This window comes from Lepidochelys olivacea, assembly GCF_965140295.1.
Source record: "Lepidochelys olivacea isolate rLepOli2 genome assembly, chromosome: 2".
NCBI classification, from domain to species: Eukaryota; Metazoa; Chordata; order Testudines; family Cheloniidae; genus Lepidochelys; species Lepidochelys olivacea.
Genome location: NC_140412.1, coordinates 166,177,659 through 166,195,922, shown reverse-complemented (window position 1 = coordinate 166,195,922; position 18,264 = coordinate 166,177,659). Strand labels below are relative to the sequence as shown.

The window sequence follows — 18,264 nt, the reverse complement described above, 5'->3', positions numbered from 1 at the left end:
GCCCCATCTTTTCAAAAAATGCTCCTTCCCAGGCCTCTAATCACTTTTCTTCCCAGTCTTCAAATCTCTTCTATGTCAGTTATAATTTTTTAAGATGAAATGACCAGAATATCTTTCTACATCTTATTTTTTTCTGTATTGATCGCTGACACCCACTGGCTTTAAGTTAATACAGTGACCTAGGCCTTTTCCGTAAGAACCGCCATACTGGGTCAGATCAAAGGTTCATCTAGCCCAGTATCCTGTCTTCCAACAGTGGCCAATGCCAGGTGCCCCAGAGGGAATGAACAGAACAGGTAACCATCAAGTGAGCCATCCTATGTTGCCCATTCCCCGCTTCTGGCAAACATGATTAGTTACAATCATGATTCCATGGTTGGTTACAATTAGTTTAGAACTGAGAAACATGTATAAATAATTCAGATTATTCTTTCCAATGTGCATTTGCCAACACTGAACGTTACCTGACATCCTGTTGCCTGTTCACCTTTTTTAGATCCCACTGAAGTTCCTCAGTCTTGACTCTTTTAAATAAGTCTGTCAAGGTTCCTCCCCCACACTGAACTCTAGGGTACAGATGTGGGGACCTGCATGAAAACCTCCTAAGCTTATTCTTACCAGTTTAGGTTAAAACGTCCCCAAGGTACAAATTAATTTTACCCTTTGCCCTTGGAATTTCCACTGCCACCACCAAACTTTAACTGGGTTTACTGGGCAACTTAGTTTGGACACGTCTTTCCCCCAAAAATCCACCTAACCCTTGCACCCCACTTCCTGGGGAAGGTTTGGTAAAAATCCTCACCAATTTGCATAGGTGACCACAGACCCAAACCCTTGGATCTTAGAACAATGAAAAAGCATTCAGTTTTCTTACAAGAAGACTTTTAATAGAAGTAAAGGAATCACCTCTGTAAAATCAGGATGGTAGATACCTTACAGGGTAATTAGATTCAAAACATAGAGAATCCCTCTAGGCAAAACCTTAAGTTACAAAAAAGACACACAGACAGGAATAGTCATTCTATTCAGCACAGTTCTTTTCTCAGCCATTTAAAGAAATCTTAATCTAACACATACCTAGCTAGATTACTTACTAAAAGTTCTAAGACTCCATTCCTGGTTTATCCCCGGCAAAAGCAGCATACAGACAGACACAGACCCTTTGTTTTTTCTCCCTCCTCCCAGTTTTTGAAAGTATCTTCTCTCCTCATTGGTCATTTTGGTCAGGTGCCAACGAGGTTACCTTTAGCTTCTTAACCCTTTACAGGTGAGAGGATTTTTCCTCTGGCCAGGAGGGATTTTAAAGGGAGTTACCCTTCCCTTTATATTTATGACAAAGTCATGTGAAAATGTTGCAGCCTCATTTTTATCCCCTTTTCCAGATCATTAATAATTATATTAAGTAACACTAGCCCTAGGAAAGAAGGAACACCCAACTGTTAACTTTTTGCCATTTCCAAAATTGTTCAATTATTCTTAGTCTTTGTATGTTGCCTCTTAATCAGTTTTTAATCTGTAAATCATAATTTTAGTTCTCACTCATGGGCGGTGGGTGAACCCCTGGCTTGGGGAGACTAGCCCCCCAGCTCCACCCCTCCTGCCCAAGGCCCAGCCCCTTGTGGACTCACAGGAGCCCAGTGCCCCAACTGTGGCCACTGGCCCCTGCCCCAGGCTAGCGTGCCCAGCCCCCTCTCCCGCACAGAGTGCCGGGCAGCATGGCCCCAGCCTCCCCGGGCTGTGCCACCCAACCCCCAGCCAGAATGCCCCAGCCTCTCCGGGCCACAGGGGCTGGGGCTGCCTGGCCCAACCCCCATCCAGCTACCTCCCTCCCACCCTCGCCCCGAGCTGCCAGCCCCAGTGTTGAGCAGGCGGCACGGCCAAAGCACCGGGAGGACGGGTAGCATGGTGTGGACCCCAGCCTGACTGCCCCAGCCTCTGGCACAAAGGGAACAGCAGACACGATGGGGCCTGGGGGTGGAGCACGGGCGGGGGGACATCAGGCTGTTTAGGAAGGCAGAGTCTTCCCATACCTCGGATACCCTCTGGCCATGTTCTCACTGCAGGATTACCTAGGGTTTGTCCACAAGAACATCTAGTTCACAGGAAGCTGGGGTGTGAATCTAGCCCACACTAACCAGCTGTGAGCTAATTGTTTGTGTGCACTCCACTTATGTGCATTAACAGCCCACTAACGTGCTTTGATCTAGTCCTGTTTCAAAAGGGACTATGTCAAAGCGCTCCAACAAACTGTTTATGCACATCTACAGGGTGTACCCATTCAGCTCGACGGAATCAGGCTCGGTGGGCTAGATTCACATGCCAGCTTGCCATGGGGCTAATTGTTTGCATAGACAAATCCTTTACTTCCATAGCCACCTCTTGTGAGGGACTGTATCAGACTTTTAGGAAGATCAAATTATATCCTTTATCTAGTATTTTATTGACATAAATAGAGAATTCTAGTGGATTTGAAGGCCATGATTTTCCTTTATAGAAACGATTCTGATTTGTCCCTGTCACATCATGTTCATTTACGTGTTTGTTGACAATAACTTAAGATGACATAGAAGCAGGTACTGAAGTGACTATCAGTATCAGTGACTTTTATTACCAACTCAATAGCAGAGAACAGTGGGGGAAATGACAGTTTTACTCTTATCTGAAGAAGAGGTTTTGACTGAAGACGTGTTGTAAATATTTTTCCCTACAGAAAGCATAATTAATTTTTGAGCTTTGTTTTTCTAGTAAAGGTAATTATAAATGCAACATTTTAATTTGAAAAGCAACAAGATCTGTTCCCTCCCTCCCCCCGTTTGATTTAGTTCAGTATGGGACTAAACACTGTCAAAGGCTGAAGGGTAGGGAATAACAGAATTAGTATGAATTAAGAGAATTATACAAGATGCCATATTACTATTAACCCCATTCATACTAATTCACAGTAAATGATAGCAAGAACTGTATGTAGCCCCCTTCATTTCTTCTCCGATATTAAGAAAGTATTTCACAGGCAGGTAATTCAAATTGATGCTTCTTGTTGATACTTGGCATAATGGCCAATTAACATATGAAAACATATAACACCTTTAAAATAAAATAACATTATAGTCCTCAATATACAACACTATAGACAGAAGCAAAGAAAAAAAAACACTCACTGGAATTTATTTCATTTAGATCTTGTTCACATTGATTTATTTAAAAACAAAGAAAACATATTTAGAAAAGTTACATATGCATAGTACCGCAAATATAACACGTACACAGGTTTGCTGTCTTCACTAGTATTATATGTAATGAAGACCTGAACGATTTCCTGGACAAAGTTAAGATTTCTAATTTCTGCAACCTAACACAAGTGTAATTAAATCTCATGCCTGATGGCTTCAAGTAATTGCTTTAGGGGTAGAGGAGGAACTGCTCATCACCACCTAGAAAATACACTGCATGTCTATTACATATTACAAATAGCTCTTAAAGGAGTGAAGCAATGACCTATCCCCTCAATAAAATTTTCAATAGTGAAAGCAGGAGTTTCCTTGTTTGATGGTTCATTTTGCACTCATTTCTAGGAGAGCATTTTTATACAAAGTACTTTGGACTGATGCGCTGCAATTTGAAAAATGACCCCGAATTTTAGGATACCTAGCACACAATCAGGTTTTTTCCCACCTTCCCCTGGACCCTCTAGCACCTCCCACCTCCAGAGGCCAGTTATCAGGCCAAAGAGAATCCATTCCACTCTGTTCCCAAATCCTGAAACGGGTTAAGTAGAAACTAATGGAGGGAGGGCAAAGAGTCTTTAACTACTGTACTTATCACAGGAAATCCTGGCGGTGCACAGCCCAGCACACCCAAGGCAGGCTGGAGCTTCATCAGGCTCTCCAATTAATTCCAGTTCAGCAGTTTCTCGTTGGAGTCTGTCTGCCATGTACATTGGCCAAACTGGACAATCTCTACACAAAAGAATAAATGGACACAAATCTGACATCAGGAATCATAACATTCAAAAACGAGTAGGAGAACACTTCAACCCCTCTGGTCACTCAGTAACAGACTTAAAGGTGGCAATTTTGCAACAGAAAAAGCTTCAAAAACAGACTCCATTGAGAAACTGCTGAACTGGAATTAATTTGCAAACTAGATACCTTCAACTTGAGCTTGAATAGAGACTGGGAGTGGCTGGGTCATTACACAAATTGAATATATTTCTCCATGTTAAGTATCCTCACACTTTCTTGTCAACTGTCTGAAATGAGCCATCTTGATTATCACTACAAAAGGTTTTTTTTCTCCTGCTGATAATAGCTCATCTTAATTAATTAGCCTCTTACAGTTGGTATGGCAACTTCCACCTTTTCATGTTCTCTGTATGTATATATATCTTCTTACTATATGTTCCATTCTATGCATCTGATGAAGTGGACTGTAACCCCTGAAAGCTTATGCTCAAATAAATTTGTTAGTCTCTAAGGTGCCACAAGTACTCCTGTTCTTTAAAAGTTGTACTCGAATATTGAAATGCAATTCCAAACATATGGGACAGTATGAAAAGAAGGTGCAAAGATGCCTCTGGAGTAGCAGTTAAATGGGTGAAAATATAGAGCTTGAAAGCTTTTTTATTTTTAAAAAATTGTTAATATGGTGCCATAGAAGTTTAGGAGAAGATTTCTTCAATAAAACATTGTTATTGTGATGCATCTTTACACGAACTACATTTCAAAAACATATAATAGGTATGGTCACCAGAAGTTCTGAGAGGAAATCATGAAGGGATATCTGAGTGAAGTATTTATGGAAATCCTATTAAAAAAAAATTAATTGGAGTAAGCAAAAATCTTGAAAAAATCTTTCTAGTTTGCATAAATTACTTGCAGAGGGGGGAGGAGCAAAAGAAAACTGAGCAGGGGATCTGATACTCTTCAAATATGTTAAGGGCTATTATAAAGAGGATGGTGATTAATTGTTCTCTCTGTCCACTGAAGTTAGGACAGGAACTAATGGCTTCATCTGTAGCAAGCGAGATTAAGGTTAGACATTAGGAGAAGCTTTTTAACCATAAAATGTACTAAGGGAGGTTGTGGAATCCCTGTCATTAGAGGTTTTAAAGAACAAGTTAGACAAACAGCTTTCAGGAATGGTCTCCATGTACTTGTTCCTGCCTCAGTGCAAGGGGATGGTCTGATTCTATTAAACAAACAAAATTAATATATACATCAGAAATATGGGGATTTTCCAAATATATCAGGAAGTGTATCAGTGTACATGTGATTTAAAAACTATTAGGGATCAACAAATTGCAGCGTTTTGGAAACAACTTCATGTTTCTCAGGAATCTGAAATGTTTATAAGATTAGCCCAATACTTTACATTGTGACATTTAAAAAAAACCAACCAGCTGATGTTTCCAAAGTAGAAGTGTGTATTACATCAGAAGAAGTATCTGAAGCAACTCCTGTTTTATCTAATTAGTAAGTAAGGCTGAAAAGTGTGATTGGACAGTAACACCATTCTTGGATTGAAGCATAATTCCTATGTCATTATCCAAAGCATTTATGAAGCTGTTAAATAGAACTGGACCTAGGGCAGATCCCTGTGGGACCCCACTTGATATGACTTTCCAGCTTGACTATGGACCATTGATAACTATTCTGTGAGTATAGTTTTCCAACCTCTTGTGCACCCACCTTATAGCAGATTTGTCTAGGGTATGTTTTCCTAGTTTGTTTATGAGAAGGCCATATGAGACAGTATCAGAAGTCTTACTAAAGTTGAGATATATCATAGCTGCTGCTTTCCTCTTTATCTACAATGCCTGTTACCCTGTAAAAGAAGGATATTAGGGTGGTTTGATATGATTTGTTCTTGACAAATCCATGTTGACTGTTACTTATCACTTTATTATCTTCTGGGTGCTTAGAAACTGATTGTTTGCTCCATTATCTTTCCGGGTAATGAAGTTAAAATGACTGGTCTGTAATTCTCTGAGTTGTCGTTATTCCCTTTTTTAAAGATTGGCAAATATAGTACCTTTTTCGAGTCCTCTGGGATCTCTCCCATCCTCCACAAGTTCTCAGAGGTAATTGTTAATGGCTCAAAGATCTCTTTAGCCAGTTTGTTAAGTATTCTAGTTTGTATTTGGCCAGGCCCTGCCAACTTTAAGACATTTACCTTGTCTAATTCTTGACTTGTTCTTTCCCTATTTTAGCCTCAAATACTACCCCTTTACACTAATGTTCACTTTGTTAGTTGGCCAATCACTGCTAACCTTTTTGGTGAAAACTGAAATAAAGGCATTTAACACTTTTTGTTATTTCCATTGTCTCCGCATTTAGTAAAGGGCCTACCCTGTCCTTGGCTTTTCTCCTGCTTCTAATGTATTTGTAAAATGTTTTCTTGTCACCCTTCATGTCCCTAACAATTTTAGTCTTGTTTGTGTTTTGGCCTTTCTAATTTTGTCCCCACCTGCTTGTGTTGTTACCTCAAAAACAGATTTAGGGTACCCCCAGAATAACTCATCTATTGCCCCCTCCTGGGTTTGCCAAGAGTCCCGTTAAGAGAGTGTACTTGTCCGCTAATCTGTTTCTGTCAGGTAAGGGTTCCCATGGTGGGCAAGTAATCTTGGATTTACCAGGGTTTCCCCTTTTGGAAATTTCCCACAACAGTTTGGAATGGTTACCCCAAGAGGACACAGATATAGCCTTCTAATTGAAATGATTGAAACAGATAGTACTTTTCCAAAACAAGGTGCCTCTTTATTTTGGTGCAAATAGTAATTTCTGATATAATAATCTAAACGTAAATCCCTTTTATTAACACAATCCTTGAGTACAGGCTAAAACACATGAACCACAATGACATATGGTTAGAGCCATACTAAATGACTGCACTCTGCATGTGGTAATCAATCTCCTGCAGCTGGCTGACAGCAATCTTTATACATATACTTTAAACTTTATGCATGTAGATTAATATAACATACATCCATACATATCTTTATTAACTTACAAGTGTATACACACTAACATACAACCATTTATCGGCAAGCGTACTGTTTCCTATGGCTTCTCTCCCTCTGCTTTGTCAGGGTCCTTTTTCTGCTCTGTGCCAGCAGCTGGTGCTGCTGCTCTTCACCTTGTGGCTGCTGCTGCTTCTCTTTCTTTCTCTTCAAACTCCTTCCTAACACCTTCCCAATGACTCTTTAACAACCTCCTTCTCCTGCTCCTGACTTCTAAATCTTTGCCTGCTGACTGTCTGTCTTTTATACAGTTTTGCCAGCCACCAGACCCTTTGTGAGCATGCTTGCATTCCAAGCATTTTATGGGATTCACTCACCACTGTGGCACCTCCTGCTGGCTGCTTTGGGAATTAGATTTGCAAGTTAACACACCCTCTTTGGGTGGTGCCTTGCCACCATCACTCCTGCTATTGGACCTGTGTCTTTCCAAGGACCACAGTGTCATCTTCAATGACACAGCCCTCCAGCCATGCCATACTTGTGGTCCCCCCTTCTGGGGGAACTGCAGACCTCTGTTCAGTCATTTCCCTTAGTGTCAACTGCACCAAATTTTCTGGCCACTTTCTCTTTGCTTCAGTATCCTCTTTGCCCTCGCCTCAGCCTGCAACCCCAGCAGCCAGCCAGGAGCTGTCTCTCACTTCCCCGGTCCCTGCTCGCAGCACTGCTCTGTCCAGGGTGATTGCAGTTCTCTCAGTCTTCCAGAGACATAGTCTTTCCTCCCTGGGCTTCCAGCAGAGAACTGAACTCCTCTGCCCTGCAGCTCCCTTTCTATATGGACCTGCTTGGCCCTGATTGGCTGCTCCCTTCAGTGCTTCTCTGATTGGCTGACTCCAGTGCAATCTTCCTAGGGCTGCTTTTAACTCCTTTTCTGCCAGTTAGGGGCAGCTGCCCCATCATACTTGGCTACTATTTAATCCTTCACTTATTTTCCAATCAGTTGTTGTTACCATAACTGCTGAGTCATTGTTAACCTCTTTTGGATATTATGATCTGTACTGAATATTATTGTCTGTTTAGAATTATGGTCTGTAACCAAATATTATGGTCTGTTACCTTTAGCCTATGTTCATACTGAGCATGCGTGATGGACGTACTTTTCAGTATGTGAGTGACCACAAGCCCATTTTTATGCTGAGTGTGTTCCACTTTTACGTGGATGCATGCTAACATTCCATACATACCAAACTGTAAACAATCACCTCATTCTTTCAGTGTGCATGTCCACATTTCCTGTGTTAGTTTATTTATCGTAATGTTTTGGTCTGCTGTCGCCACCCTATATCCTGCCAATTTAATTTACTTTTCCCCCTATTTTCAGCTAATGGTGATAAAGTGATGCTTTTAGTGATGTGCTTAAAGGATAGAGTGGAGTTGTCAGTGTTATTTTTTAATATTCATCCTTTGTAATTTGACCTAGTTTTCAGTTTTTGTACAACTCATTTTTGAGTTTCAGGTTGTTGAAGATCTCCTAGTTAAGCCAGGGTGGTCTCTTACCATACTTCTTCTCTAACCTGTGCATTGGGGTAGTTTGCTCTTGTGTCCTTAATAATGTTTCTTTAAAAAACTGCCAACTCTCCTGAACTCTTTTTCCCCTTAAACTTCCTTCCCGCAGAATCTTATCAACTAATTCTCTAAGATGCCTAAAGTCTACCTTAAAGTTTGTTGTTTTTATTCTGCTGTTTTTCCTCCTACCATTCCTTAGAATCATGAACTCTATCATGTCATGATTACTTTCACCCCTCCACCTTCAAATTCTCAACCAGTTCTTCCTTGTTTGTCAGAATCAAATCTAAAACAGCTCTCCCCTAGTTGCTTCCTCCATCTTTTGCAATAAAAAGTTGTCTCCAATACATTCCAAGAACTTGTTAAGAACTTGCTGGATAATCTGTGCCCTGCTGTATTATTCCCCACAACAAATGCCTGGGTAGTTTCCCCTGCCACCACAAAGTCTTTGGCTTTGGATGATTGTGTTAGGCTTTTTTTTTTTGGGTGGGGGGGCAATACTGATACTTACACATTCCCTCAAAACACAGTAAAATGTACTAGTAGTGAATATATTTCAGACCAGTAAATGGCACTTTGGTAAGATTTCTTATTAGCATCATTTCAAATAAAAAAACTTTCAGATAATTGTAGGCTGAACACATCATTCAAATGTTTAACTTTCTCCAGTATGTCCACCATGGCATTCCAAAATGTCTGCTATTGTGCTTTCATTTTAACCTGCTACCGTGTAGTCCAGATATGATTTTGGGAATTTTTCATGGCCTTTAAATCTCAAAGTGGTGGGTAGTTCTAGAGATTTTGATATATGTAGATGCCTTGTACCTCACTTATGTAGCTTTTCCTTCTGGAATAAACATTTCTTTGGCAAAGGGAGCATTGTCTTCTAAAGAACTCTGCCTCTTGAAGGAATTATGTCTCTGTTTATTACTGCAAAGTTTTTGCCTCATGGGTTCAAAAATTATCTGTATGTTACTACATGAAATAGCTTGCTAATAGCCCTCAGATCTCAACCTTTAGAATTGCTATTGTCAATTTGTCTTCCTCACAAAAGAAAGGGAACTCTTTCAAATGCAAAACACATTCAATGTTTAATCTCAGATCTATGACTATCTATACAATGGTAGCTATCTTTCACTTTGTGTGAGTTAATTTATTACATTTCCCAGGCTGGAACGTATTAAATCACAGCCTTTAGGCTGCCATTTGTTATCACATCTGTCTCCTCATGACACACCACTCTTTTTGTTTTTTTATTAATATGTGAAAAATTTTGATTGCATTACAACAACCGTCAACTCTGTCATAGTTAGCACTGTAAACTGCTGCATCGTTACTTGTAAACGAGATTTATGCACAGGGGATGAAAATAATTCAAAAAACTTAATACAAAACTTATTAGTGCAAAGGATGAAGCCATTTAGTTGTAAATTATTTTCACTTCCTTACATATGTTTGCTGGGGGATTTTATTAGTGGTAAATATGCGGGTTTACTTTTGGAGGTATTAGATGCAAGGATATTAACACTATCCATTTATGAGAATTAGTCAGATTGCTCCTCCTCGCATTCATTGGTAGGTGAACATGATTTCCAGATATTATCTCACTGAACAAATACAAGTACAGCAAAGCACAATGTTTGTCCCAAGCTGCATTTTACAAGTGTCCTAGTGTTACCCCAAAATTTGGACCTCAGACAATCCAATAATGGTTTGCCTATGATTATGCAACTTATTCTGTCCAAATGGGTAATAAGGTAGTGGATCACCTAGAGAAATTGCCAGGGTATTACCAGGGGGTTTGTCTCTGACCCGCAAAGGACTTCCCAAAGCAGGCTAATCCTGCTATCCTTGGAAGGATACAGATACAGCCTTCTGCTCAAGGATGGATACACAAGCAGTAATTCTTCAAAAACAATTTATTTAAAAGAAATAAATAGTTACAATGTATCTAATAAAGCAAGAAAAAATACATAAAACATAGTAAAACACAGTAGAGTTACATTTAAAAATTATATAATAAAGCAGTTCAGCAAAATAAAAACAAAACAAAACAGAATACACAGACCATACAGTTACACTTTAATAAGCATATAGAGATGCTGCATACACAAAGGCCTTAGTGTTAATGTTATAATCTGATACCATTATGTAGTATAATGTAGTATGCATGACCTTTACACACACGTAAAAAAGACCATTACAGTGTTATAGATTTAATGAAATCATTTGCTTAACACTAACATCCTGTGAGTGGTGATCAGCTGGTCGCAGGATGGGTGGGGTGGATCTACTCAAAGACAGGCATCCAGCTTTATTGACAGGTACACCCAGACATCCTCTAACAGGAGATCAGATTTACAGGCAAATTCAGACTTACATTCTTTCTTCTCAGATCCCTCTGACTTGTCTCAGGAGTCTTTCTGTTCTGTCCATTGGGAGGGGTTGGCACCGGAGATGACGGCTGGTGCTGTCTCCATGGAGTCGAGGATGCTGTTTGCCCTGAAAGATCTGTCGCGGTAGTGGTGGTTAAAGCTGCTGCCACCATCTCCCTCAGGCTGTCTGCCTTAGAGGCTTCCCGCGCTGCTGTGTCCTAATGCCGATGCTTCTGGAAGCTTCTAGCTGCTGTCTCAGGAGCTTCTGCTGCTGCTTCCAGATAGCTGCTTCTTCAGGTAGTTGCTGCTTGATCTTATCTGCCTGGTTTCACACACCCACACTAAAGCCTACTAGCTGTCGCACTTACATACTGATCGCTCTCTCAAGGTCAGCTCATCTCAGCCAATCAGCTTCTAGATCCTCTAGCTCCGCACCCTGTTGTCACCCTCTTTTTACATAGTAAAGCTCCTCCCCCTGATGCCATCTTGGGTAGAGCTCCTCCCTCTGATCTATTTTAGATAGCAAAGCTCCTCCCTATGAGTTGCTGGAACTTTCCACACCCTAGCCCTGTGTCTTTCATAGAGGATTATTGCATCTGTCATTTTTGATTTCTAACGTTAAATGATCACTAATTACTATTTATCTAAAACTTTAATTTTAAAACTAACTACTGTTTCTGCATGGCAGAGTGTCCTGATACTGTCACCACCTTAATTATATCAATTTTTGTGATATTTAACCTCCTTTTTCCAGTTTTTCTCTACCCGTCTCTATTAAGGTGCTGCAAGGTTTTTCAAAACAGCTAAAAGCAAAATCTCTGGTTAAAATTCCCCGCCTTGCTGGGTTTGTAAACTTGTTTATAAATCTAGCATTTCATAATTTTGTGAGTCCAATAAGTATGTGGTCTTGTCCAGTGTTGTCTCAAGGCTTTCCTTTTTAGGAAACCGAGCCAATATTTCTTCATACTGGCACAATTCCTCACCACTTTTGATTCTCACTTTTGTCACACTTGCCTGTGTGCCTGAGGAACTGCATATGCTTTAGCTTCCTGAAGTTTCATTTGATCCAGCACACCAAAATAATAAGCATAATTGCCATTATAATTTGAAATGACAAGATTATTATAATAGGATGTAAAATTACCTTCAAGAATCCTGTAGCCATGGGATACCATCCCAAAAACACTTCCCATCAGTTTACCTCAACTGACCTTTCCTCTACTTTGCAAGCTTAGCTGACCTTTCCCCTTCTTTTGGCTGCACAGGCTCAGAAATATCATGTGACCTGCAGCTTCCAATGGTGGTTTTACCCTGAAAAATGGATTTCGGACACTGCTATAATAACCTGCCTATTACCCCCTTAATCTGTTCTTCCCAAGGTAAAAGTTTTCAGGGTTGTTAAGGAAACACTAAAGGACACAGATATAATCTTCTGATAAAATAATTGACACAGGCAGTATTCTTTCCAAAACAAAGTGTCATTTATTGTTGTAATTAATAATCCCTACTACAGTATGATCTAAAAATCCTAAACTAGGCACAAAATCCCTGAGATAAAAAGTCCTTTATTGCAAATTAAAGAGCATTCAAACTACAATAGCATATAGTTTAAATGATTCTAAGTGAAGTGATTTATTACAAGTGGCCACTTTGTAACAAATAGCTTACAGCAGTTCTTAAAGTGCTTTAAAGTTTACACAGATGCATTTCAATTAATAACAGAATTGTATACATTCTTATAAATGTATACTCGGACATGCTAACCCTGTATACTATCCTTTAGTACACTTATAGTATTCTACAGTTAAAAGAATAACAGGCTTACTTTATAAATCTGTTGATGTTTCTTTAAAAATCAATATTGGTGCTTTATAAATTCTCTGGTTGCTGTTGCTGTTCAGTTCCTGGTCAGGCAGCTTTGCTCTGCTCCAATTTTCTTCTCTTTCTCTGCAGCACTTTTCTTTGGCTCCTTTTTCTGGCTTTTTGTCTGTTTCTGATTGTCTCTCTCTCTAAGGCTCTGACTCTGGCCTTCGAAACTACCTGCTGGCAGCTGGCCTTTTATACTACATTGTAGCTCCCTTCTTATATACCTTTCTATTCTTAGCAACAATTACTTCACTTGCACATGCCCAGTATTAACCATTACTTTTGATTGACAGCTCTGACCTTTAAAACAAGTTGTGACCAGTATCAGTAGGCTCTGACTAGTTGCTAGCTGCTCAGTTAACTGACCTCCCTTATTGCACATGCTCAGTAGCCACCAATCTTGCCCATGCTCACTGCTGTCATTTACCTCAGAGCGATGTTTCTGATGATCCACGCACACGTATACTTGGCTCTTTGCCAGGGCACCATTTTAGAAATCCTAAATTTTCACTGAGTATGTTCACAGTCTGCAGCATTCATCTCAGTATGGAGTGTTTTTTGCTTATGCAGAATAGAGATCAGAAATACAAAGGAGAGACTGGAAAATTTCTCTAATAATACTTCCCTCCTTGAGGGTTTGATAATATCTATTATCTGGCCTTCACCTACTAGTCAATTCAGTGGGTGTTTGGTCTCTCACAACATTGGATCAAGGCTCCTATTTAGGAGAGAGCATGAATTTTTGCTTGTTGGCACAATACCTTACTACCCCTGATTCTGCCTCACTAGGATGATATAACCATTTTAGCTTTATTTTTAAAAATTCTAAGTCTCCATACGCTGCATACTAAAATAAGCATCTCACTACCACCAAGATTTTAAGCATTAGTATTACCATATGCAAAATGTAAATTTTCCTTTAAAATCTCTTCACTTTTATTGGTGGGGTGGCAAACAGTAATCACAGCCCTGTGTATATGCCCCTGATGATTTTTATGACAGGTGTCCTCAATTTAGCCAAAATTGAGCCACAACTACCATAAGCTTGTAACAATTACATTACATAACATAAATGATAACTTAACACTTATTTATCTAAACCTAATCTAAAAATGTACCATCTGAGTAAACATAAGTTTTAACAAACATTACGAATAAATTTAAAATTGCTTACATTGAACTTTAATATGTGTAATATTTCTATAATGATTAAATTAGTGTTTGCATTATTTTTTAAGCTTTAACACAAAAAACTGTTACGTACATTAGTTTACAGATTTAATCATTTATAATAAGTTTGCCTTCAATTTCCAACTTTTCTTGAACTGACTATAAAATTTTTAACAGACTGTTTTCAATTTCTACTCATCTTTGGGTGATTTGTATTTTGGATAAAATTCTTTTGGACCAGCAACATATTAATAAATAATAATAATAATAATAATAATACATTAATTATTAATTAATAATACAATACAATAATACATAATACAATATTGTACAGATATTACACAAATAATTTTTATTGCACTGATCCATACAATAGGATGAAGCATTTTATTTAAAGTTCCAGTGGTAATTGGTGACCATCCCAAGAGTGAAATGGATCTAAAATGGGCATGATTGTGTAATGGGTAAATATTTTGGTATTTATATAATAATATAGTGGTTATGGAACTGTTCATTTTAAGGTGATAGGGGAAGAATTGGGTTCTGTAGGTGTAGGTTCTTGAGGTCTTTTAGTACTACACATAATTAGTGTTTGATTTATTGGTGGGGTCCAATAACTTGTTTCAGGGTCTGGGACCTTTTTTGGAAACCAGTAAAGTAGAGATGTATGTTGAAACAGATGTTTAATGGCCCATTGCTGGGTGGATTATTACTGGTACCAGTGAAAATTCAGAAAACAAATGCTTAATGCATAGTAATTTATTTGAGAAAGAATCACACAAGCAGTAAAGATGATATAATATACATCTCCCTAATAAGGCTCAATTCCCCAAGCATAAACCCTCAGTAACTATGTTGGTCTTACATAGTATCCTGATTGGCAAACAAAGCAGATATAACTACCAGTTTAGCTGGAGACTTCTTTTCTTATCTTCTTTCATCTCTCAGGTACTTAGTCTGTCAAATGTCCCCCGGAGCAGGGTCTAGGTTACCTCAAGGCCTTCTGCTTCAGAAGTCCCACAAAAGTCCCTCATAGCAGGGTACTGGTTACCCCGAGGCCTTCTGTCTCACAGCATCATGGACCTATTCAGATGTTAATTGGGGAACTAAGTAACTAATTTACTCTGCTTAGCATTTATACCTTTTGTTCTTAAAGGAGTCACATATCCCAGAAATCTGCCCTGTGGGCATTTCATTACTGGTTTTCTCTAATTAATATTTTAGAAGGGGAGTTACAAAATGGACACATACCAAAGCTCAATCAACGTTTACCCTCTTGTCAATCATTCACTTGAGCTCTTAGTGTGATGACATGCAGAGGGGTCATTTTGACCCAGGTCAGCCTGTACCAAGCCCACTCATCTCCTGTTTTTATGTCTTTAATTTGGTGAGCTGGCCCCCCGGCTGATATATTCCAAAGTTTGATGTTGAAGCATACATGTAAATAGAGCTTTTATCTCAGCACTTTCAGTACATTTCCACACCATCTATCTAATGCTAAGAGAATCCTAACTCCTAGAATCCTCTAGCAAATTCAGACGTACCAAGCCATACTAAACTCATGCTTATCACACTTATTCATATCAGCCACAGTAATTCATAATAATTCAGCACCATCCCAACAATGCACTACAAGAAGGACTGGTTTCTTGAAGTAAATATACTTCTAACCAACAAGTTATGATTACAGTTAGATCTAATTCATTGACCATAGTACCCTTTACCATGGAAATGGTAGATTGTGGAGTTTTTCCAATGACAGTGTGTTCCACTCCTCACATGACATCCAAAAAAATAAATAAACTCCTCTCTGTCTTGGTGCACTTTGATATTTATACCATTCTCTACTAAGAGGGAACTTTTTAAATATACCAAATATTCTACAACTAATATTTCAAATTGCATGGATGCAGTTTTAATCATTCCATTCTTTGTTCCTTTTTAAAAAATGGTGACTAATCTTCGTTACTGTTGTTCTTCATCCTGCTTGTTTATGTAAAACATTGCTGTTGTATTATCTGTGAGGACCAACACACAGTTGCCCTCAAGGTGAGGCTGGAACACTTTGCAGGCCAGGCATACCACCCTCAATTCTCTCACATTGATGTGTAACTCAAGTTCCTCCAGGGACCAGTGGCCTTGAGTCCTGAGGGTCCGCAAGTGGGCTCCCCTGCCCATCTCCGAGGCATCTGTGACCAGGGACATTGAAGGCATGGGTCTTGAGAAGGGGGTGCCTGTGTACACTGTCTCTGGGTTCAGGCACCGGAAAGGAGTGGAAATCACTGATGGAGGAAGTGAGACCACCTTGTCCTATGATGCCTACCTGGTAAGTATACCAACACTAGCCAAGATTGGAGAGGCCTTAATCATAGTCTTGCATGCTGCACCACATAGGTGCATGATGCTGTATACCACAGAAGTTTCAAGCACTTTCTTGCTGTGTTGCTTGTTTCTTGCACAGTTTCTTGCTGTGTGACCCCTCAGGATCTTTATGAGTGCCTCTATATCTCTAAACCAGCTTTCTGGGAGAAAAGCTCTGACCTGTATCGAGTTGAGAACTGCCACTATGAATTCGATTCTCTGAACTGGGGAAAAAGTGGATTTTTGCATATTTATCAACAGCCCCAGGTCCTGGAAAGTTGACTGTATTAATTTTACATCTGCCTCCACTTAGTCCCTGGACTAACCTCTGATCAGCTAGACATCCAGTTAGGGGTATACCTGCACCCCTTGCCTCCTCAGGAAGGCTGCCAAGACTGCCATGCACTTCAGCACCCATGGGGCTGCTGACAGTCAGAAAGGGAGTACCATAAACTGATAATGTCTATGGCTTACCACAAGTTGTAGGTATATTCTCTGACCCTGAAAGATAACAATATGGAAATACATGTCCTTTAAATCGAGGGTGGCATAACAGTCCCCTGGATCCAGCAAGGGGATAATGGAGGGCAAGGAGATCATGCAAAGCTTCAGTTTCTTCATGAATCTCTTGAGGTTTTGAAGATCCAACATCGGTCTGAGGTCACTGTTGCGCTTTGCAATTAGAAAGTAACGTGTGTAGAACCCCCGGCCCCCTAGGTCTGGTGGAACCTCCTCCACTGTTCCTGTCCTTAGGCATGACTGACCTCCTGGGCTAGAAGAATCTCATGAGAAGGGTTCCCAAAGAGGGAAGAGGAGAAAGGGTGGGAAGGAGGGGAACAACTGAATTGAAGGGTATATCCCACTTCTACTGTGCACAGTACCCAACCATCCATGGTAATGCTGCTGGACCTCATAGGGTAGCTACAAAGACTAAAGCCACGATCTCTGCCTCATGCCCACTGCAGAATCCATGGAGTAGGCTCCAGAGTCTGCCATGTCCAGAGCTGCCTGGAGGGACACCTTGGTCCCTGCTTTGCCTTCCTCCACCAGGACCAAAAACTCACTCCTGTATTCCAATGGCAGGAGCTCCCTGACTGTGCTATTGCAGTGAACCCTTCTACTCCCTGTCCCCATGTGGCCCTGAAGCACACGTCCCATTCAGCCCCTTGCTCAATGCTGTCATCCCACTAGCTCCTGAGCCTGTATCCCTGTCTGTCCCCTCACTAGCCCTTCTGATCCCCAGTGTGTGTCTCCCCAGCAGCCCCACTCTGTCTGTCCTAACCTGTCTCAGCAGTCAGGGTGCTGTGATGAACACATCCAGCTCGTTGCTATTCTGGCACCACAGTGGCCTCTGGTGGGTGCAGGGGAGAACTGCAGCACTTCTCAGGCAGAATGAATTTTCTGTGGAGAAAAAAAATTCTGTGCTTGATATGCATTCTGCATGTGCACAGTGGCGCAGATTTCCCTCAGGAGTAAGGACCTTTCTAGATCTGACATACTGTGAATATCTCAGAGCTGTGGATAGACTAAAAGGCAGCATCATTTTATTGAAGGTGCCCCTCTCTCCAGTACAGAAATCCGTATATTTGAGTTGTGACTGTTTTGGGGAGCCATGTGGAACCAGGCAGCAATGAGGTCAAGAGCCATGTACCAATCTCTTTGGACAAGAAAGGGATAGTGTTTCACAGCAGCTCCCTACATTTTAGAATTCTACAAAACCATTGGCTACTGCAATGGTTCTCAACTGGGGGTCTGTGAGCCCTTTCAGTTGGTCTGCGGAGCCCCGCCATTGAAACCCAGTGCCCCAAGCGGGGCTGAAGTGCAGAGCAGCGCAGGGCTGAAGCCCTGAGCTCCTACCCACCGACCCCAGCCAGGAGCAGTGTGGGGCTGAAACTTTGAGCTTCCCCACACTCTGCTGCAGCCAGGAGTGGTGCAGGCCTGAAACCCTGAGCTCCCCCCCACACACACACT

General features: G+C 40.5%; 1 protein-coding gene across 1 annotated transcript in view; it reads left to right on the top strand.

Annotated features, from left to right (window-relative positions):
- Nucleotides 1–16,575, top strand: part of LOC311516760 (uncharacterized protein) — a gene marked incomplete at its 3' end in the record, with an annotated part of 138,910 nt that extends 122,335 nt beyond the window's left edge. Inside the window, exon 3 of the mRNA XM_084621100.1 lies at nucleotides 16,394–16,575. Within this exon, the coding sequence (XP_084477226.1) occupies nucleotides 16,394–16,575 (182 nt within the window). The remainder of the gene's footprint in view (nucleotides 1–16,393) is intronic.
- Nucleotides 16,576–18,264: the final 1,689 nt, after the last annotated feature.